Source organism: Esox lucius, chromosome 13 (genome assembly GCF_011004845.1).
Source record: "Esox lucius isolate fEsoLuc1 chromosome 13, fEsoLuc1.pri, whole genome shotgun sequence".
NCBI lineage: Eukaryota > Metazoa > Chordata > Actinopteri > Esociformes > Esocidae > Esox > Esox lucius.
Genome location: NC_047581.1, coordinates 17,021,444 through 17,044,425, shown reverse-complemented (window position 1 = coordinate 17,044,425; position 22,982 = coordinate 17,021,444). Strand labels below are relative to the sequence as shown.

The 22,982-nt window shown below is 38.3% G+C and overlaps 1 protein-coding gene across 1 annotated transcript in view; it reads left to right on the top strand.

Annotated features, from left to right (window-relative positions):
• Positions 1–22,982, top strand: part of dock5 (dedicator of cytokinesis 5) — a 64,683-nt gene that overhangs the window by 34,221 nt on the left and 7,480 nt on the right. The window contains exons 21-42 of the mRNA XM_010875962.4: positions 2,459–2,559; positions 2,676–2,810; positions 4,118–4,229; positions 5,166–5,236; positions 5,325–5,431; positions 5,539–5,675; positions 6,012–6,107; positions 6,631–6,729; positions 8,213–8,383; positions 8,474–8,574; positions 8,722–8,780; positions 9,607–9,761; positions 10,120–10,205; positions 10,325–10,481; positions 10,682–10,722; positions 10,799–10,889; positions 11,041–11,160; positions 12,653–12,742; positions 13,388–13,492; positions 13,906–14,047; positions 14,173–14,254; positions 14,359–14,443. Coding sequence (XP_010874264.1) covers positions 2,459–2,559; positions 2,676–2,810; positions 4,118–4,229; positions 5,166–5,236; positions 5,325–5,431; positions 5,539–5,675; positions 6,012–6,107; positions 6,631–6,729; positions 8,213–8,383; positions 8,474–8,574; positions 8,722–8,780; positions 9,607–9,761; positions 10,120–10,205; positions 10,325–10,481; positions 10,682–10,722; positions 10,799–10,889; positions 11,041–11,160; positions 12,653–12,742; positions 13,388–13,492; positions 13,906–14,047; positions 14,173–14,254; positions 14,359–14,443 — 2,343 coding nt within the window. The remainder of the gene's footprint in view (positions 1–2,458; positions 2,560–2,675; positions 2,811–4,117; positions 4,230–5,165; positions 5,237–5,324; positions 5,432–5,538; positions 5,676–6,011; positions 6,108–6,630; positions 6,730–8,212; positions 8,384–8,473; positions 8,575–8,721; positions 8,781–9,606; positions 9,762–10,119; positions 10,206–10,324; positions 10,482–10,681; positions 10,723–10,798; positions 10,890–11,040; positions 11,161–12,652; positions 12,743–13,387; positions 13,493–13,905; positions 14,048–14,172; positions 14,255–14,358; positions 14,444–22,982) is intronic.

Below are 22,982 nucleotides of genomic sequence, written 5' to 3'. Positions count from 1 at the left end.
TCTAGTATGAAGCTGAAGGTTGTAGTAGAATGTCTTCTTTCAAAACAACAACATTCTGAAGCAAACAGGCAAATCAAAAAGCAGTAGCTTGCAAAATGTATGTCCTCAGTATGTCATCAGTGTCCTCAATGCTACTGTATAAAAAAATCTGTGGACTAACCAAAATAGGGATGTTGAGTTGTGAGGAGTTCCCCGCACAATCTGATTAAGCTTGAACTTCTCAACAAAGAAGAGTGAGCTAAAATTTCAAAATCCAGGTTTGCTAGGTTACTGCAGTTGACATACTGCTATAATTCAGTGCTACAACTTAGTGTTGAAAACAGTGCTTCCACTAAGGGCTCCTTTTTTAATCCTAATTGTTACAGATACACAAGGTGGCACACATAGGTGAAAATGGCAATAAACGGGGAATTTCCCACACCTGTGGCTTTTTATATTGCAATTAGTGTCTGTGTATAAATAGTCAATAAGTTTGTTAGCTCTCACGTGGATGCACTGAGCATGCTAGATACTGAGCCATGGGGAGCAGGAAATAACTGTCAAATGGCCTAAGTAACAAGGTAATGGAAGATCATTAAGATGGAAAAGCATATAAAAAGATATCCAAAGCCTTGCAGATGCCAGTCAATACGGTTCAATCACTTGTTAAGAAGTGGAAAATTCGGGAATCTCATGATAACAAGCCAAGGTCTGGTAGACCAAGAAAGATTTCAGCCAAAACTGCCAGAAGAATTGTTGGGGATACAAAGAAAAAGAATACCATCCCCACTGTGAAGCATGGTGGTGGCTTACTGATGTTTTGGGTGTGTGTGAGCTCTAATGGCACAGGGAATCTTGTAAAACTATATGGCAAGATGAATGCAGCATGTTATCATAAAATACTGGCAGACAATTTGCATTCTTCTGCACGACAGCTGCGCATGGGACGCTCTTGGACTTTCCAGCACGACCATGACCCTAAGCACAAGGCCAAGTTGACCCTCCAGTTGTTACAGCAGAAATATGTGAAGGTTCTGGAGTGGCCATCACAGCCTCCTGACCTTAATATAATCGAGCCACTCTGGGGAGATCTCAAACGTGCGGTTCACGCAAGATGACCAAAGACTTTGCATGACCTGCAGGCATTTTGCCAAGACGAATGGGCAGCTATACCACCTGCAAGAATTCGGTGCCTCATAGACCACTATTACACAAGACTGCACGCTGTCATTGATGCTAAAGAGGGCAATACACAGAATCAAGAACTAAGGGTCTTTTGAAGAGGGTCATTTCATTTTTTTCTTTGATGCCATGTTTTGTTTTATGATTGTGCCGTTCTGTTATAACCTACAGTTGAATTTCAATCCCATAAGAAATAATATAAATGTTTTTTGCCTGCTCAATCATGTTTTCGTAACATGGTACATATATTACCAATTCCCCAAGGGTATGCAAACAATTGAGCACAACTGTGTAAATAACTCTGGAAAAAATTAAGAGACCACTGCAAAATGATCAGTATCTCTGGTTTTACTATTCATAGGTATGTGTTTGAGTAAAATGAACAGTTTTGTTTTATTCTCTAAATAACATTACTCCCAAATTCCAAATAAAAATATAGTAATTTAGAGTATTTATTTGCATTTAAATAAGATTTAGTTCAGGTAGTCACCTGACTGCCATATATGTAGAGATGCTGATTTAAGAAATACTTTGAGTGGTCTATTAATTTATGCTAGAGCTGTCTATAACAGTTGACTAATTGCCATTCCTTCCTGCACCTCAATTTCGTTTGATAGTTCTGCAATTAGCTCAGTTTGAAATGTTAATCTAATAAAAGCAAGGCTGTTTACTGGTTCATTTTGGTAATGTTTTATTCATTGGCACAGGGCATTAGTTTTTCATTCCATCCTCAAACCAGCAACACCTGTGAACTTTTACATTTCTCTCAAAATACATTATTCTCCCCTGAGCCAAGGACAATGAATATACATCTTTCTGGTTGAAAAGACATTTTGGGGGAATTTTTTTTTCTCCTTTTTTTTAATTTATTTTTTATAATTGAGTAGAATCAGTGAATGAATGGCTGCAGCAACCATTTCATGGATTTGCAGTGGTGCTGCAAAAAACAAATGAGGCCTTTATTAGACAAAATAATCTGTATTAAACAACTCAGTATCTCAAATAGTATCTCAGATACTAAGTTGTTCAAACAAGACACTTCTCTGTGCAAAAAGTATTGCCTTGGGCTTCAGGATGCCAATGATTTTTGTAGAAACTGTATTTTGATGTTAACAAGATGTTCTTATTATTTAGCCGTTATTATAAGAAGACCTATTAGTCTTGTTTAAGCACGTTGCCATGAATATTTGAACTTTTTCATTTCATTTAGGAGATCATTGATACAATTCATGCTAAAATATTTCCTAGCAGGTTTCTTTGTAAATATTTTCCTGACAGTGGTCTGCTTTGCTTCTAGGTGTTCATAATCACACTGATTGGAGACATCAAGTTCCAACACTTTAACCCGGTTTTGGAGACATACATTAACAAGCACTTCAGTGCCACTCTGGCTTACATGTAAGTCTTTATTTTTTTCTTTATTTTTTTCCCTGTGTTTTTTTTTATACCTTGTAGTTAAAATGCAGTAAATGATATGCTGTCTGCCTGAGTGCCCCATTATCTAACTTTTTCAGGAAGCTGAGCAAGGTCCTGAATTACTATGTGGGCCATGCAGAGGAACCTGACCTAACTGAGCGACTTTACTCAGCCCTCAAGGCCCTCAAGTACTTGTTCCGGTTTATTGTGCAGTCCCGTGTCCTCTACCTCAGGTATTATTGCCATGTACTTCCTTCTTATTCAGATGCAGACAAATATGTAGACAAATCATGCTGTTTAAATTACTTTCAGAAGCACTACAGCTCTGGAGGGCAGTTCATGTAATCATTCTAATTTGCTATTAAATATTAGTGATGGGCATTCCGAGTCTCTTTGGTGAGCCGGCTCTTGCACGTTCAAATAGGTTACAGCTTACCTGTCCCAATCATTAGATGATCTGCAATTATAATTTTTTTTATACTTATGTTACACTACTGGAAAAATGCACAACGAAAGATCCATTCCAGCCATTATTTATTGATTCTGCAATGCGGATGTACAATTTTTAGTTAATCCATTTTCACGCTTATGTGATATTTTCTTTTTCTTTGACCTTAAAAATTCAAGAAATTAATTAAAGAGCCAAATGAACAGCTCCTTTGACCTAACGCCAACAAAAAGAGCCATTTGTTTGCAGACGACCCATCACGAAGTCATCCCTCATGCTCTTTTTGAGACTTACATGCATGCAGTCCATGTAATGCATATGCTCAAACTATAGCCTATTTCACAAATAAATGAAAGCGCAAATTAGTGGAAGACAGAGAGTGTGTTTCTCTTTAACTGAAACTGTCTAAAAAACAAAGCTGTATGGCATCAACCATGTATTTGACCAGCCAGGCTATAACAAAATGCATGTGAAAAGTTTACTTTCACTGCCAGACATGTTAAAACAATTTGGCGGGCCTAAGTTGGATTAGGCCAGGCATTTTCTGTCTTCGGATACATTTCGATCTGCTATAAAAAGCTCCAGGGTGTGTCACTGTCATTTGTCTTACCATTTATTATGCATTTAAAGTTAGAAAACTTAAATTAGTTCTACAATGTTGTTAATCCAATAGCTAGATGTGGTAAGCACTTTTTTAAAATGTCAGTATATTTCAGAATATGGAATTGTTTAAAACGATTCTATTGGATTTTGCCTAAACTCTAGATATGCATATGTGTTTCTTTCCTACAAGAATATGCCTCATGAACATGCCCCCGGAACCAAACTGACTTTAGCTCCCTACATACACACACAACCCTCAAACTGGACAAAATCTTGCATCCAAAATTTTTTTTGGGTTATTTATTAATACTCCGTCTACTGTTTTTATGCTCGGTCAACTGTTCTTATTTGTTTTTATTTCCCCTTATTCCTTTTGTATAAATTGTTTCACCAATGGGCCAGAACAGATTCCTTGTTTGTTGTGAAACTTACTTGGCCATGAAACTCTTTCTGATGCATATGTATGCTTATGGATTCTTGTTTACTCAGATTTTATGGGACCAGTGAGGATGGGGATGCTTTTTTAAACTCCATTCGGACACTCTTCCTTTCCTTCAACACACTCATGGACAGACCGCTGGACGAGGGAGTGAAGATAAAGGTGCGTTGATTCATGGGAGAGAAACTATGATTGATAATTACGTGGTACTTGATAGTGTCGCTTCTTGCACTAGAATCTTCCTACGGTTTGAAAATGGCATATTAAGATATTGATTAGTGCCCACATTAGAATGCAGTGACTACTGTAAAATGCTATACATTATGGCAGTGAGCTAGCAGAAGTTGCCCCATCGCTCCTGCTAATTGAGTAACTCTGTTGTATATTATTGTCTTTTACAGTGTTCTGGTTAATATTACTTCATTTGATGTACGTTTACAAGATATCTTTGTGTCACACACTGGGTTCTTTTGAACAGAATTATAAATGTGATGTAATTCAAATGTGTGTCTATTTTTAAGAAATGTAACTGGGAAACACCTTGCAGTTATGACTTGCAGTTGCTAGGAGAGCTACAGAATTAATCTTATACTTGGTGACCCTTTAATTAAGTGAGGAAAGTAAGTTGAAATGCCAAATTAGGGAAAAATGTGTTACCAGTTGAAGACACGAAATACTCCCTTCATTGAAGTAGTTCAAATGTTTTCATGCAATGTTTCACCTTCCCCATATTTGACAGGAAATTAGTATTTTGTTGCTGAGTGGATCCTAAAGATTGTTAGGTTACGTTATCAAGAAATGCAGCAACAATTGTAGGAAATCTAAAGTGTGTGCTTTTTGTATTCCTTCTGTAAGACACATATATATTTACACGTAGCCATATATGTAAAGGCCCATTTTCATGAGTATAAATGGTTAACCTAGCATAGCCTGTTAATGCAACAATTAATAATTTATGAAATTGTCAGCCTCAACAAACTAGCTTACCTTTTCCATAAACTGTAGAGGAATGTAAATGAAAACATTTTTATCAGGACAGATATGTAAAATATGTAAGCCTTATTTTCTGATACTACTTTTTTTGCTTTCCTTGTTTAGGGGGCGATACTGAAATACCTTCCAACCATCATTAATGACATCAAGAATGTCTTTGATCCTGTGGAGCTCAGGTAACCCCTTGCAATAATAGTTCCATGTCAGAAATTATACAATTATCCCTTCTTTCTTTTCAATGTTTTCACTTCTTTTATCAATTAGTGTTCTTCTGACCAAGTTCATCGAAAGCATCCCTGACTCACAGCTAGTGCGCCAGAAGCTTGGTTGCATGTGTAAGATAGTGGAGAGTGACCTTTTTAAACAACCAGGTACAATATTACCTCCATTGTTCAACTTGATAATGTCTATAAAATTCTAAATCTATATAAATGAGCTATAGGTTAACAGTTTTTAATGGCTTCTTCGTCTTTTTAAGAGTGTCGAGATGTCCTCTTACCTCTGCTTACTGACCAGCTGAGTGGACAGCTGGATGACCACTCCAATAAGCCAGACCACGAGGCATGTGTTCAACTGCTCAGCACTGTGCTGGACAACCTGGACCGAAAAGATGTTGTGAGTAGCTACAACACACATCTATATCTGTTGCTGGAAATCAGTCCCATCCCTAACTTTTACGGGATTGTTTTGGCAACAGAGACAGATAGAGAACTCAATTTGAGTTGTGATATGTTTTAGCATGGCATTGCAGTTCAGGGTTTCTGCCATTTTAAAGCAACTGGGTCGGACATCCAACTTAATTGTCTGATCTTGATCAAGGATTCACATAAATCCAACCAGCTATTGAATTATATTTGTGCAGAAAATTGGCTCAATCGATTCTTTGTCTATCCATCTCTGTGGTTTTTCATGAATACGTCTTTAACATATCCTGTTTGCCTGTGTCCTCAGGGTCCAACTCGGGTTCATGTCCAGCTCATTATGGAGCGGCTGCTTCGCAGGGTTAATCGCACTGTCATCAGCATGAGTAGGAACTCTCCACTCATTGTAAGACAAAAAAATACTCAAAACACTGGGCTCAAACACTGGGCTCAAACACTGGGCTCAAATACTGGGTTCAGAGTTGTTCAGGATTGAAATGCAGTGCATCTTGTTATTCACTGGGACAGCTTCATTTTGTATTTTTAAATACTTGTATGGATTTAAACCCAGGTTGTAGGAGTATTTCAAATTTGGAAGTTACGAGTCTGGATTTATTTAAAAAAAAATCTGATTGTCAACTGTTTATAGGAGCGTATTTGAAAATGAAACTTCAGTGTAGGTTTCCATGTTTTAGGAAGGGTGCTATAACCCTGTGGCTGTATTATAAGCTTTTAAGTTATACACAACTGGGCTAAACTGCAATTTATACTAATCTTTGGATCCTTTATATTTAGTTAGCACTAATAACTTAGTACTGATATGCATACGACAATTAATTATGGCTTACTACAAACTCACTTGTGGTAAGACATGTTATATGTGGAAGCTTAAACCCGTTCACAGCTGTTATGTGTCTTCCTCACGGCAGGGCCATTACCTAGCCTGCATGACTGCCATCCTGAAACAGATGGATGATATGCACTACGCCCACTACATCAGCACCTTCAAGACCAGGCAGGACATAAATGTAAGTAGCACCTCACCTGCCCTTTCTTGGGCTGGGTGTTCCTGAATGATCCATTTTGAAAGCTGGCACTCAACCACTAGTGCATGTGACTGCTCCCAAAGTGACTGTTAATACTAGATATTTTATGTCAGTGACTTGAGTGTTTGATGAAAAATGTTGGATAATGTTGGATTTCTCTGAAATGAAAATGCATTTTCAGATGACCCTCCCTGAACACTCCCTGAACAAAAATAAGTGACTCTCCCAGTGCTTAATTTGTAAGTCGAAGGGTGCCGGAACAAACAATGAGGGCCATAGGTGGTTTAGCTGGAGGGCTCAGGCTTCCCGGAATACATGACATTCTGTTTTCAGATAATTGATACAATTCACAGAAAGGCATAGAATTGCTTTCAGAAATGGCACAAATGCCCATAGAGTCCTGGAGTATTGTGACCTTTTGTAATTGGCCATGTTAGGTCATTTTGGATGACAGGATTCTTAGGAAAACAAAAAACCAGGCAAGCCGAGTTCAGCCGGACCGCAGTAGAATGTATTGCCCTCTTAAGATTCAAAACCAGGTCACCCACATGAACGGCTGTGTCACTAACCACTACACCACAGAGCTCTATGTTTGGTAGGTGTCAGTATAGCCTCTTGTGTCTATGAACAATTCTTCTTTTGCCACTGGCCGTTTTAACAGCTAATTGGCCATTCGTGAATTATATTGATACAGTTAAACTGACTAACGCTTCTTACTAAGTTTACCTCCACCACAAATAGCATCTATGAACTGTTAGCTTTTCATAGACGCTTTTCAGTGGCTGTTTGAACAGCTTATTAGCCAGTAATAGGCTTTACCAGTATCTACTAACTTACTGAAATATTCATAGGAATTGAGCAATTGCTAGCTTGTCTGCCAAGGCTATTTCTTTTCATGGCGTAACATACTTTTTTCTTTTATTCGTGAATGACATTGATACAATAACTATCAAGAAAGGTGACGATAACTAACTTTTTAATCAAGTGAAACAACGAGAGAATCGTGGAAATAAAATAAATGTTGTTTAGATTCGAACTTGAGCCTCCACGTGAGGGTCTTCAACCCTAACTCCACGGCATTACGGATTTTGCCAGTCGCTAAACACTATTGAGCATTGTGTTAAACTGACTAACGTTTCTTACTAAGTTTACCGCCACCACAAATAGCGTCTATGAACTGTTAGCTTTTGCCACTGGCCGGTTGAACAGCTTATTTGCCAGTAATAGGCTTATTGGTATCTACTAAGTTCTTAATAATCATAAGAATTGAGCAATTGCTAGTGAGACTGAAGATGAACTTTTCCATGCCAGAAACTGAGCTGACCAGTGGCTTGGACACAGATTTCAACATGCGATTATGGAAGTACACTTGTTAATGCACTTTTTGAGTGTTTGCATTTGCCAATCAATGTATTTCTAGAAAATGCCTGTTCTCAACAATAGTGTTCTCCCTGTCCCACTACAGGACTTCCTGATGGAGACATTCATCATGTTTAAGGACCTGATGGGGAACATTTTCCCTGCTGACTGGATGACCATGAACCTCTTGCAGATCTCTGTCTTTCTGCGGGCTATTAACCAGTACTCTGATGTCCTCAACATGTACTTCCTTGACCAGACCCACTTCGAGCTGGAGGTGGGTCTTAAATTACCATCTCCAGGATATCGGATGAAGACACCAAGATCTCAAAATCTGTATAAATTATTACTCATATTTTCTCTTCAGCTCTGGAACAGCTACTTCCAACTGACTGTGGCCTTCCTTACCCACAAGTCATTACAGCTGGAATCCTTCTCTCAAGAAAAACGGAATAAAATACTTAACAAGTATGTGATGTATTTTGGGTTTGTATGTATTTAGTTTAATGACAAAACAATTGCTTACTAAACCTGATTTTCAATGTAAGTAAGCATTGTTTGCAATTTTTTATGCATATGTTGAACTGAATGTAGAATACTTCTTGGATATTACAGGTATGGAGACATGAGGAAGACCATTGGCTTTAAAATCAGAGACATGTGGTATAATCTTGGTAAGTACCATCCCATGTATAGATTGCCTGTTCAGTGGCACTTTCTGAGGAGAGAGTCAGACAATGCTTTTCAATAATGGTTGTCTTTTTGTTTACCACTGAGTTAGTTTGATTGTTGTTAGCATTAGCATAGAATGCCCTGTTATTGGCATAGCCATCAGCAGTTTTGAAATATATGTTGTACAGAGTAATCATTTGGTCAATGTTTTGTGATAATTAGTGACGAGCAAATATTAACTAGCATATCATTAATAAGTATTTCTGAAATTTTACTGGAAACATTCATATTTTCAGCTAGTTGGTTAGAGATATAGCTAAAAGCATATGACCCCCTATTATCGGCCACCGTCTCCAATTATCATCTACCTTACTATTTTGTTGATTACATTATATTTCCTTTTTGTGTTACAAAAAACTGATCATAGTCTTCTCTGAAGTGTATACCAGAAACTATTAACTACTTTTCATGTCTTCTGAAAAAAAAAAAAAAAAAAAGATCTTACATGATGTCTGGTCTGTCGCACAAGTTGAGTTTCACAGTTTGCAACTTATATCAATATATGATTTTTTTTTTAATCTAGATTTTTTTTTTTAACTCTGTATGTCCCTATAAGAAATGGTGGTGGGCTAGCTGAAAGGGTATATTTAATAGTAAAATGTACTGTTGTTTACCAGTGCATTTCAATTTTGAACCGCTCAAAACGGATAGTAATAGAGGGTGGCCAATAACAGGGGTATGTTCACTAAAATGGAGTGTGATGTATTATCGTTCCTAATATGCTTGTGTAACATTTGCCTTTAACCGGATCCCATGTGCCCCCGTAAGGCCCTCACAAGATTAAATTCATCCCTGCCATGGTGGGACCCATTCTGAAGGCTACCCTGGTGCCTGAGCCAGAATTGAGAAAAGCCACCATCCCAATCTTCTTCGACATGATGCAGTGTGAACACAATTTCTCTCCCAGCCGCACCTTTGACATGGTGAGACATCCTAAATTTAGCATGTTCTCAGGTGTTTTCTAACGCAACTGGGCGAAGCTGTCTGTGCATCAGAAGTCACAGCAGCAGCGTGTTCGTAGACAGAATTAAGTTTAATTTGTGCAGTGGGAGAGGGTGAGGGGCTTCTGAACTAATTGGCTCTGTGACAGTAATCTAGTAACCTCTAGTAAGAAATCAAAGAGCGAGTAGCGGTTCTTATTAAAAACTAGTTGGCTACACTGCCCACAATGCTGCTGATGGTCTAGCTTTACAGTATTACTGTACAAACAGTTTCCTAGCTTTATTAGGCTGAACTGTTCTCTGTATTTCTGATGGTTTCAATGTCTTTCTACACATGCAGTTTGAGAATGAACTGATCACCAAGTTGGATCAGGAGGTAGAGGGAGGCCGTGGGGATGAACAGTACAAAATCTTGCTGGAGAAAACGTAAGTACCCTTCCAATCTGTAAGGTTGACACCTTTTTCATATTTGTCATACCTCATGATTCCATAGTCCATACCTTAAAAACACTAATTAACCCTTATTCACATTTTGCATTGTGTAGGCTGCTGGAGCACTGCCGGAGGCATAGATACCTGTCACAGTCAGGGGAGGAGCTGGCTCTGCTGCTCAGCAGTCTACTGGAGAACCTATTAGCCTACCGCACCATCACTCATGATGAAAGCCCTGAGCTCCGCATGAGCTGTACCGTCAATGTCCTGGTATGCCCTTTTGGTACCCCACTAAGAGGGCGTCAGCAGGGGTTAACATAACACCTTAGACTGGTTTATGTGAGCCACACTTACCCCCTCAAGTCAATATTATTTTAAGTGATTTAAGTGCATTTTGTTTATTCATTGAACCAATTGATAAAAAAAATTATAACAATTTTCCTCCACTGTTTAAATTCTTGTTTTGACAGAATTTCTACAAGGAGAAGAAGCGGGAAGATATTTACATTCGGTGAGAAAACTGAGTAGATTAATAGGCTTCTTTGAAACTTTTTGTTAGATGTAACTCTAACATTTTTCATCCTCAGGTATCTTTACAAGCTGAGAGATTTACACCTTGTTTGTGAGAACTACACAGAGGCAGCCTACACCCTGTTACTTCACGCCGAACTCCTTGAGGTTTCACTCAGATTAATATTCACTTAGAATTTAAATGAATACAGAAGTCTGGCATATTTCCTCATTAAGAATCCAACTTCGTTCCGAAATGAGCTGTGTAACATAAGTTATAAAAAAAAAATACATCGTTTTTTGTATTGTATGTTCACAGTGGTCTGACAAGCCCTGTGCCCCTCATCTGTTCCCCGGTGACAGCAAACATGTTTGGACCCAGCAGGAGCTGAAAGAAAGACTTTTCCAGGAGATCATCTGTTACCTGGACAAGGGCAAAGTGAGTACCCACCTCCACACAGTGAACCCTGAACTACAGATGTAATCACTTTGGTTGCCAGTCACACACTTTAAAGTGTAGCACAAAAGAGCAAAATGTGATGTTTTCTCTTTTCTAAATGAGTTTTTGAATTGAATGGTGATTTTGACACTGTGGGCAACTTCCCTGCTGCAGTTAGTTGTTCTAAATCCAGGTTCTGAAAAAGCTCTTAGAAAGAGAATAAGCGAGAAGTAATACATTTGGTGAATCAGCTGTCTAGATTAATAATTTTGGTTAGTTCCATGGCAGGAAATTATCTTTGTTAAAGTACTAGGTCAAATACCATAGTGTTTTTACTGCCATGGTATTGACCAAAAGAACATGTATCATGGTATTTCCCCCCCTTTGTACTACCATGCTAATATAGAGATATTTTACTCCCATGGTAGTGAAGGGGAATTGTTGATGTAGGACTTTTTCATTCAGTCCGGACCTTTGGTAATAATGGTTGAATAGTAATTCCACTCAAGTAAGGCAATAAACTGAGGTTATTTATCCAGCTTATTGCAAACTTGGTTAGTGTGGAGAAGACGGGAAAGGAAGTCTTCACTATGGATGGACTATGTTCCTGTAATGTTTGTTCTGACATCTGTGGCTAGACTACAGTCATGCAGTGTTGGGCTTTTTATGTTGTGACTCATTCTTTTGGTCCATGGCCTGCACTTTCTATTGTTGTTCAGGTATTTCTGGTTGTATCACTCATTGGTGCCGGATTGGGGAAGTACCTGCAATGTTTTTTCCCTCCTAAGAGTGGGGGATTATTGGTAGACAAAAGACCCATTTGTTTTACTAGATACAGCTGTATAGTCATTAAAATAAATTCAATACATTTACAATGCTATTCCTCAGTTTCGCATAGCCGTAAGTGACCAGGATTATCTTGGTTTGTAAGTTGTGTGTTATGACACTTATGTAGTGTCATAAATTCAAAAACATATCACGACATATCTGTGTCATTTGTGTAATCACAGTATTATTGCAGGTTATGAAAAGTACCTTTTATTGTCGGCTGTTATTATATTTTATGACGTGAGAAATGGAACCAAATCGACCTTTGGCTGCCATCACCCGTGTAGTGTACTGGGGTTCCAGGTTCCCTTGTCGACTGACAGTTTGGCAGAATAATGCTAGAATAATGCAAGAGAAGCAACGGCTAGAGCAATGGTTCTCAACCTGTGGTTTAATTTGCAACTACATGAGGGCCTTATTCATTTGGAAATGTATGTAAATATCAAATCATCAGAATATCGATTCATGCCACTGTTTCTCCACGTAATGTGAGACTTGAGCTGATACAACCCACGACATCTACAGAGCAGCCATGAAACTAGCTGTCTCAGTTTGATTGAAAAGATGTCGCAGTCAAATACGCATTGCTATTTCTAGACCATATTCACATATAATGTTCATATTGAATGTCTTGTTTTACCAATTGTTGCATATGTATTTTCAGATGTGGGAGAAAGCCATTGAGATGGGCAAACAGCTTGCCAAAATGCACGAGAACCAGATGTTTGACTTCATGGAGCTTAGCCAGCTACTGGTATGGGAATTGGATTTAGGATATTTAGGTCTGAGATTTTAGCTACATACTCCACATTATCCACTGTCCCTAAAACTGAAAACAAAAATACCCCAAAATGATTATCTCTAATAATAAGTGAAAATATCATGCCCGCCAGCAACATCAGAGGGACTGTTACTGGTTCACAGAAAATTTTGTATGAAACCCTTTTCAGTAGGACCTGATCCACTGCTAAAACATTTTAGTGACCACAGTTACTAAAAGTGATTTGGATACAATGGCCATTAATTATTTAAGATCCATTGCCAGTAGGTAGGACAAACATGTCTTGTCTCAAGGCAGAATTACATCCTTCTTCCTTATCTTGGATGACATTTTGCGCTTGTCAATTTAAATAAGGTGTGCAACTATACTGCACACGTGGGTTTTTGTTTACCTACCAATATTGAGACACCCTTCTTGGAATTTGTGGTTGTAACATCATTAATCATTTATGTATTTGTAAACCTGTTATGTCAGACATTAAATAAAGATTTAATGGTGAACAATTGCAAAAGGTGTTCACATACTTTCAAGCAGCACTGTATCTTAGGTATTCCATTTGTACATGATGTTGATTAAGCCCATTGTTACTACATCCTCTACTCATTTTGCTGTCCACAGAAACAACAAGCCCAGTTCTATGAGAATATCATGCATGCTATGCGGCCACAGCCAGAGTACTTTGCTGTGGGATACTATGGCCTTGGATTCCCTACTTTCCTCAGGGTAAGATGTTCTGTGTTGATAAATATCTTCAGTTTCCCTAGTAAATTTCAGTGTCTGTCTGATTAACCTGAGATTATGTATTAATATGCCCTCTTTTCATTTTACTTACTTATTTCTCCAATAAATTAAATAATAGTCTAATATTATATATGTTTATATTTAAAAATGCAAACTGTAGTGATTGCAAATCATTTATTCCATAACGCAGTGGGTAATTCTTTTGATTGCCCTCCACAATCTTGTCGCATTCAAGACAGAATTACGTTTATTTGACCAAAACATGGTCCTGTTTTCCACACAGGCCATCTTTAAACTTTCCCATGTTTTGCTGCATATAATTCAATGAAACCATTCCAATTCAAACATACAATTAATTTCACTCACCATATCTTTGAACGAATTTGCTCATACAGAACAAAGTGTTCATCTACCGTGGTAAGGAGTACGAGTGGCTGGAGGACTTCAGCCTAAAGCTGCTTTCTCAGTTCCCCAATGCAGTCAGGATGACCAGCACTGCTCCCCCTGGGGATAACATTTGTAACTCCCAAGGACAATGTATCCTTAAGCACTTTTGCAAATGAAACCTATGTACATTTTAATTTCTGTTAATTCTTCTGGTCAGGAGATTAAGATTTATTTTATCATGTGCAACACTGTCTTATCCTTAGCGGATTTCACAGACATCCAGTGTTTTACAGTCAAGCCAGTCCTTATTGTGCCTCCCCAGTTCAAAGACAAGGGTGTTCCTGAGCAGATCCTGAAGTAAGGATTGTGGTTTGATTCACACATATAGTACGTAGGTACTATACAACTCAACATGTATGTTTGAGTTTTTAATTCCTTGTTTGTCCTTCTTCCTCTTCTAGCTACTACAGAACCAACAAAGTTGACCAGTTCCAGTATTCCAGACCCTTCAGGAAAGGTGCAAAGGACCCAGACAATGAATTTGCAGTGAGTGGCTTTCACACAGCTCTGACTTAGATACCATCCTGCAAACTACCAAGTGAAATCTTTCCATTTACACAAATAGACGTCTTTGAAAAACACAAAATAACTCAAATGTAGTATTCTTTTGTGAATTATTTTCCATTTATGTTTATTGGAAGCACTAAAAATGCAGAAATATGTACTGGCTGGTTGCCTTGATTTTTGCCTTTTTAGTGCAGGCACAAAATAAAACAAATTCCCATTCCTGAAAAACTTCCTATTCTATTTTGAAATTAGTCAAGCTTTATGATAATTTAATATCTATGATCTGACTCCATTTGTTGGTAAATATATGTAGTCATAAGAATCCCGAATATTCCTTCTGTCAATACAGAGCCACTCTTGACATTACAGAATAATGGACATGTGGTTCAGGCCTACAAGCAGTTATGAATAATGACCTGAAATGCTTATACTGGCATCATTTTGTTCATAGTTCAATGTTTGAGTAGCCATCCAGACACAGGGATGTCAAGTCTGTTGGCTTAGGTATGTGTGTAATTATTTGTAGAGCTAAGAACACAAGGATTTACATTTGTTGTCAGTTCCTTTACCATAGTAATAAAGATGAACAAGATATGCCATGGTAAACTATATTTATAACTAATACAATTTATTCCAGTCACGCAATAATATAAAAATTCATCACATCAATACATACCAGCAATATTCAGTGTATCCTTAGTCTTTTAAAATCAGGGGTATCCGTTAATGATAAAACTCCTCAAACTTTAATATTTATCTTACACAAAGAGAGAATTCCCAAACAACAAAAGGATCACTCCCGCTCTGCAAAAAAAATGAAAACAAAAACAACTGGCTTTTACATATTTACGTAAATAGAATTAGCTAGACATTTGGTCCTGTTCCCCTGTATGCAGTCTTTGCTATCCAGCAGACATTTCCTTTTAGAAAACGATTGACAACATGTACAATAATGAAACATTAGAAAACCCATCCGTAATTCAAACATAAAAACCAAAGAACTGTGTGATTAATCTGTCATTTTACTATGTTGTTGCCTCATCTGTCTTCACATAGGGGTTGTGCCCTTGCTCTCTGAGCAGGTGGGGTAACCTTGGCGCCATGAGAGCCATCTCGTATGTCCGTAAATGGCCTGATTGGTCCAATTAGAATGTCCCACTGAGTTGAGACACCAGACAACATTTCACTTTCACATTCTGCCAAAACCCATCTTTTTCACTTCACTACATGTTCATCAGCAGCAGAAATTTGATCTAAACAGTCATGTGTTTGTAATTTCATTCCCCAAATTGTGAAGTTTCCCTGAGGAAATCTTATATAGGAGATGTTCTAATCAACAGTGGTTATGTAGGTAGGTAAGTCTTATTCAGATTGTATAGCTACAGAAGGTAACACACCGAAGGTACCACACCTATCGATCAAACTTAGTAGCATTTCTAGCACTGCAGAAATTGTATATAATTTCCACTACTGTATTTCAGGAAGAATTTTTTTACTTTGCTGATTATTACAGAACAGAATTGGTTACTCTTAACAAACAACTGTCACTGCTTCCCCTTCAATTACACTGACCATACTTCTGTTAAGTTTCATGGAGGGAGAAATTCCTGGGGAAAAAGCTTTGTGTTACCCTAAGTTTTGGGTGAAGTGCATGCTTCCAAATACTATCCCAATCAGCTCTGAGCATTTAAAGCAGATATAAAGAATTTTTATCGACAACCTGTTATCTCAAGCCCTCTGCCCTCACTGGACCATATCATTCAGGGCTTCAGCAGGCTCCTTTTCACCACTGGCTACAGGACTACAGAAAATTAATGGGGGTAACTTTTGCAGACAATTTGACACCTTGAAGCAAAATCATTTTTAGAGAAAGGACGGCATCCACCCTAATATCATGGGTGCCTGTATTTTGTCTCAGGATTTCCAGGCAGCCTAAAGATATTGACTGACCAAACAAGCTGTCTGAAGGTAATCACTGCCTGAGTTTTGCATTTCAGTTGCTCTGCACCTGCTCCTAATGATTACAGGGGCAGTGTAAGTAGTAATTATATGCATGTAACCTGTAACCCTTAAGGTTACAGGTTTATCCAAATGTCTTAGTGTCATCTTACAGAGTAACATTTGATCAGCATATAGAGTACATGACAGTGCACAATGTCCATGGGCCCATTTTGGCTCAACAGCACCACTTTTTCAATCAGTGGACAAAAATCCCAGAATATGACTTCAAGCAATTATTAAATATGTCTAGAAAACTTAGTAGAAATGCAAAATGTAACTACAGTGTAAACACGTTATTTGAGTGTAATGTGAATCCTGGCAAATGCTGGAAAACTGTAAAACCCTGAAGAACAGTTCCCCCATCTCACTACCACAATAGATAGTATTGGACTTTGCATCTATTCCTGATAAAATGCTATTGTTGATGCCTTCCGTCACTGCTTTATTACTTTGTCTTTGATAAAACATCCACACTTACTTCACATGAAAAGGGAATCATGATAGAGGAATAAATAGATTACTCATGCAGAAACTCAACAAACACTCAACACACAAGATTTCTTGATTTGATAGCTGCTAGCTATCAAATCACTGGGGTCTACAAACTTGATCCAGGTCTGCTGGCTAGTGCTCCGTTTACCTCAAACGCATATTTTCAATGTAACACTCATTTCTGGGGTCCTCACTAAAGCATAGAAAACTGGCTATGTGCTTCCAGTACATATGGGTGAGGATAATAGTGACCCAGACAATTGATATATACCTATATTGACATTTCCCCCTCCCATAATTGTCATGCCTTGCTAGAAAAAAGTAATTTGTAAACATACAGTTGCACTCCTTATCTGATAACATTCTGTACAGTTCAGTCTGATTTTTGACCTGAGCATAGTACTATTACAGCAACCACATTGGCTGGGTATGATATTGCCAACGTTTTTTATGATAAATGAAATGTTATTGCTCTATTAATTGCTCTGTCAAAGGATTTTGATATAGTTGATCTTTCCATCTTGCAGAATTGGGCTTGGCTATGGACTCTTGCTTGTTGTTCCAGAGTTACCTTAGCGATTGAACTCATGCTATTGTAAAAAATGGGATCACTATTTGAATGTCTTTGAATGTCACAAGTTTCAAATGTCACATTTTATATCCTTCACTGTTTACTGTGTTTCAGTGAGATTTATATCTGTGAGAAACTGCAATTTCACAAGTGTTTGCACACCTGCAAATCCTACAGAATTCAATTGTGCAAGTAAAACTTATGAAATGCTATTTTCTAGATCCCAAAATCTAGTTTAACTTAAAAAGCTTCAGTAAAGGTTAAAATGTCTTTTATAGCAAAAAAAATAATGTCTGTCATCTCAGCATAGAAGTGAATTTGTTAAAGGATTAATTCATCTTTCCTGTATTTTCAGAGCCACAACAAAGTTAGTCATAACAGAGTAATATCTACACTCTACATCCCTCTTTCTTGGTTATCATGTGTCCTGGTTAATCTGGGCCTTGGCTTTTATCTGCTTTGTTTGGAAACTGAGTGTAAGAGCCAACAGTTCCCAACCATAATGCAAGCTTTTGGCAGTACCTGACTTCAAAAATGAAATATGCTTTCTATTCATACTGTCAAATTAATATATCTGTAAATTGACCCAAAAGTTACATTCCAGAAAGTAAGTGTGAGTCAAAATAAAAGATATGCCCTTTTTTTCTCTGGTCTATTCTAATAGGCCTGAAGCCCTAAACATTAAATTTTGGCCAAGGGCCACTAAAACGTATTCACATGTGGTTTTTCAATGTTTACATATGTTAAACTATTTGGACAGAGGCACATATTTCCAGTTGAAATTCCAGCAAAGTTTTAAACTTTTATATTACAACAGATTAACATGTACAATGAAGTAGTTATGTTTTGTACTTGGTCACTGGGCATCTTCTTTGATAAGGCTTTTCCTGGCCTGCACTGCAGCCATCTTAATTTCCTGCATATTTTGGAAAAAGTTTCCTCATGTCTTGTCTTCATAATGTGAAAGCCGTGCACAGTTGAATTTGGATTGGGTGATTGATTGGGCAGCCAAGAATTTTCCACTTCTTGGCTCTGAAAAACTCATTGGTGGCATTGTGTTTGCGGTCATTTGCTGCTGCATGATGAAGTACCGTTCAGTGAGTTTAGAGGCTTTGTAGGTTGTTGTCTGTACATTTTGCTATATTTCATACCACTTAAAACCTAACATCATTCCACCACAATAGATGAGGTTTAATGCCAGCTTCCTTTTTTCAACATATGTTAATATTTCTCTTACAGTTGTGCTCATAAGTTTTCATACCCTAGCAGAAATTGTGAAATTTTGGCACTGATTTTAAAATATGACTGATAATGCAAAACAAAATGCCTTTCTTTAAGGATAGTGATCATATGAAGCCATTTAGTATAATATAGTTGTTTGGCTCCTTTTTAAATCATAATGATAACAGAAGTCACACAAATGGCCCTGATCAAAAGTTTACATACCCATGAATGTTTGGCCTTGTTACAGACACACACTGTGACACACACAGGTGAAAATGGCAATTAAAGGTGAATTACCCACACCTGTGGCTTTCTAAATTGCAATTAGTGTGAGTGTGTATATATAGTCAATGAATTTGTTAGCTCTCATGTGGATGTACTGAGCAGGCTAGATACTGAGCCATGGGGAGCAGAAAATAACTGTCAAAAGACCTGCGTAACAAGGTAATGGAAGATCATTAAGATGGAAAAGCATATAAAAAGATATCCAAAGCCTTGCAAATACCATTCAGTACTGTTCAGTCACTTATTAAGAATTGGAAAATTCTGGGACTTCTTGATACCAAGCAAAGTTTAGGTACACCAAGAAAGATTTCAGCCCAAACTGCGAGAAGAATCGTTGGGGATACAAAGAAAAACCCACAGGTAACCTCAGGAGAAATATAGGCTGCTCTGGTAAAAGACAGTGTGGTTGTTTCAAGGAGCACAATGCAGAGATACTTGAACAAAAATTAGCTGCATAGTTGAGTTCCTAGAAAGAAGCCTTTATTGTGCCAATTCCACAAAAAAGCCCAGTTACAATATGCCCGACAACACATTGACAAGCCTTACAGCTTCTGGCGTACTGTAATTTGGAGTGACAAGACCAAAATAGAGCTTTATGGTCGTAACCATAAGCGCTATATTTGGAAAGAAGTCAACAAGGCCTATAGTGAACAGAATACCATCCCCACTGTGAAGCATGGTGGTGGCTCATTGATGTTTTGGGGGTGTGTGAGCTTTATAAGCACAGGAAATCTCATTATGCATTCTTCTGCATGAAAGCTGTGCATGGGACGCTCTTGGACTTTCTAGCATGACAATGACCCTAAGCACAAGACCAAGTTGATTCAGTGGTTACAGCAGAAAAAGGTGAAGGTTCTGGTGTGACCATCACAATCTCCTGACCTTAATATCATCGATCCACTCTGGGGAGATCTCAAATGTGCATTTCATGCAAGATGACCAAGGACTTGCATGACCTGGAGGCATTTGGCCAAGACAAATGGGCTGCTATTCCACCTGCAAGAATTTGTGGGCTTCATAGAGAACTATTACAAAAGACTGGACACTGTCATTGATGCTAAAGGGTACAATACACAGTATTAAGAACAAAGGATATGCAGACTTTTGATCAGGGGTCAGTACATAATTTTCTTTGTTGCCATGTTTTGTTTTATGATTGTCTCAATCTGTTATGACCTACAGTTGAATGTGAATCACATAAGAAATAAAAGATGTGTTTTTTCATTCATGTTTTCTTAACAAATGGTACATACAGTGGGGAGAACAAGTATTTGATACACTGCCGATTTTGCAGATATTTCCACTTACAAAGCATGTCATTTTTATCATAGGTACACTTCAACTGTGCTTGACGGAATCTAATACAAAAATCCAAAAAATCCCATTGTATGATTTTTAAGTAATGAATTTGCATTGTATTGCATGACATAAGTATTTGATACATCAGAAAAGCAGAACTTAATATTTGGCACAGAAACCTTTGTTTGCAATTACAGAGATCATACGTTTCCTGTAGTTCTTGACCAGGTTTGCACACACTGCAGAAGGGATTTTTGGCCCACTCCTCCATACAGACCATCTCCAGATCCTTCAGGTTTTGGGGCTGTCGCTGGGCAATACGGACTTTCAGCTCCCTCCAAAGATTTTCTATTGGGTTCAGGTCTGGAGACTGGCTAGGCCATTCCAAGACCTTGAGATGCTTCTTACGGAGCCACTCCTTAGTTGCCCTGGCGGTGTGTTTCAGGTCGTTGTGATGCTGGAAGACCCAGCCACGACCCTCTTCAATGCTCTTACTGAGGGAAGGAGGTTGTTGGCCAAGATCTCGTGATACATGGCCCCATCCATCCTCCCCTCATTACGGTGCAGTCGTCCTGTCCCCTTTGCAGAAAAGCATCCCCAAAGAATTATGTTTCCACCTCTATGCTTCATGGTTGGGATGGTGTTCTTGGGGTTGTACTCATCCTTCTTCTTCCTCCAAACGTCTCATCAGACCACATGACCTTCTCCCATTCCTCCTCTGGATCATCCAGATGGTCATTAGCAAACTTCAGACGGGCCTGGACATGCGCTGGCTTGAGCAGGGGGACCTTGAATGCGCTGCAGGATTTTAATCCATGACGGCGTAGTGTGTAACTAATGGTTTTCTTTGAGACTGTGGTCCCAGGTCCTGCCGTGTAGTTCTGGGCTGATCCCTCACCTTCCTAATGATCATTGATGCCCCACGAGGTGAGTTCTTGCATGGAGCCCCAGACCGAGGGAGATTGACCGTCATCTTGAACTTCTTCCATTTTCTAATAATTGCGCCAACAGTTGTTGCCTTCTCACCAAGCTGCTTGCCTATTGTCCTGTAGCCCATCCCAGCCTTGTGCAGGTCTACAATTTTATCCCTGATGTCCTTACACAGCTCTCTAGTCTTGGCCATTGTGGAGAGGTTGGAGTCTGTTTGATTGAGTGTGTGGACAGGTGTCTTTTATACAGGTAACGAGTTCAAACAGGTGCAGTTAATACAGGTAATGAGTGGAGAAAAGGAGGGCTTTCTTAAAGAAAAACTAACAGGTCTGTGAGAGATGGAATTCTTACTGGTTGGTAGGTGATCAAATACTTATGTCATGCAATAAAATGCAAATTAATTATTTAAAAATCATACAATGTGATTTTCTGGATTTTTGTTTTAGATTCCGTCTCACAGTTGAAGTGTACCTATGATAAAAATTACAAACCTCTACATGCTTTGTAAGTAGGAAAACCTGCAAAATTCGGCAGTGTATCAAATACTTGTTCTCCCCACTGTATTTTAACAATTCTCCAAGGGTATGCAAACTATTGAGCACAACTGTATCTGTCCATATTACCTTTTTCCAGGACTCTGCAGGCTCATTAAGGTACTTTTATGGCAAATTCTTGTGGGGACTAACACATTTTTGCACCTTGCAGTCCAGTCTCTGTAGTTTGGCTGGTGAAGTATTCAAATGATTGTAGTGGCTGACAGGTCTACGCTTATATCCTTGAGATTGATTCTGTCAGACAGTTGTTGTTTTGTCCTTAATTTGAGTAAGCATTGTTTGGTCATTCACTCTAGAGGTCTTCCTGAGTTCACCAGGTTGTTTGCCATTTCAGTGCTCACCAGTACTTTCTTCTTTTGATTTTGACACTTCCAATGTTTCACTATGTCTCTGATCAATTTAGGATGATTCATGATTCACCTGTTTGACAGCAGACTCCGAAATCTGAAGGGAAAGTCAAAAATCATGAATAGACATTGACAGTTCTTGTGTATAGAGTATGAGTGTAAACAAACTCCCAGGCATAATGACGCCACTGGTTCTGGTTCTTATCATGCTGGTTGCTGAACCACAAATTCTAGTCCAGGCTCCTTATGTGATGATATATAAGGCTAATGTTTCTCAGGCCTGAATTTTTAACCAAAACACTCAAACAGTTTATTGTATTTAGACTGTTTTGTTGACTAGGGGTATTAACTTTTTTTATTTTTTTTTTACATCTGATGATTCATCATGTTTAATTATCTTGCACACCAAAAACTGAAATAAGCACCAACGTTGATGTTTTCCCTCATACTTGCCGAATATACAATTAAAACTCACAAAAATATTGCGTCATAACATGATTAGTCAAACATTTAAAATAGCAACCGTACGGTACGCACAAACGTGTCAGCAAAGATCATAACAATGTGTAAAGTAATTGAAATATGAAATGAAACACAAAACTATACAGTACATTCACACCCCCCCCCACTAGTTCGCAATACAGAGGGGGAGGAAACAACCTAGGGTGAACCGAACAAGAGGTAGCAAAAAGCATGCCAGCAAAAAGGCGTTGGTGGACGGGTGGAGTGAACAGGGACACAGCTAACCAGAAAATGAAATGGTATGAGCAAAGACTAATGACAATTGTCGGTGGGTCGATTGTCCTGGAAAATTA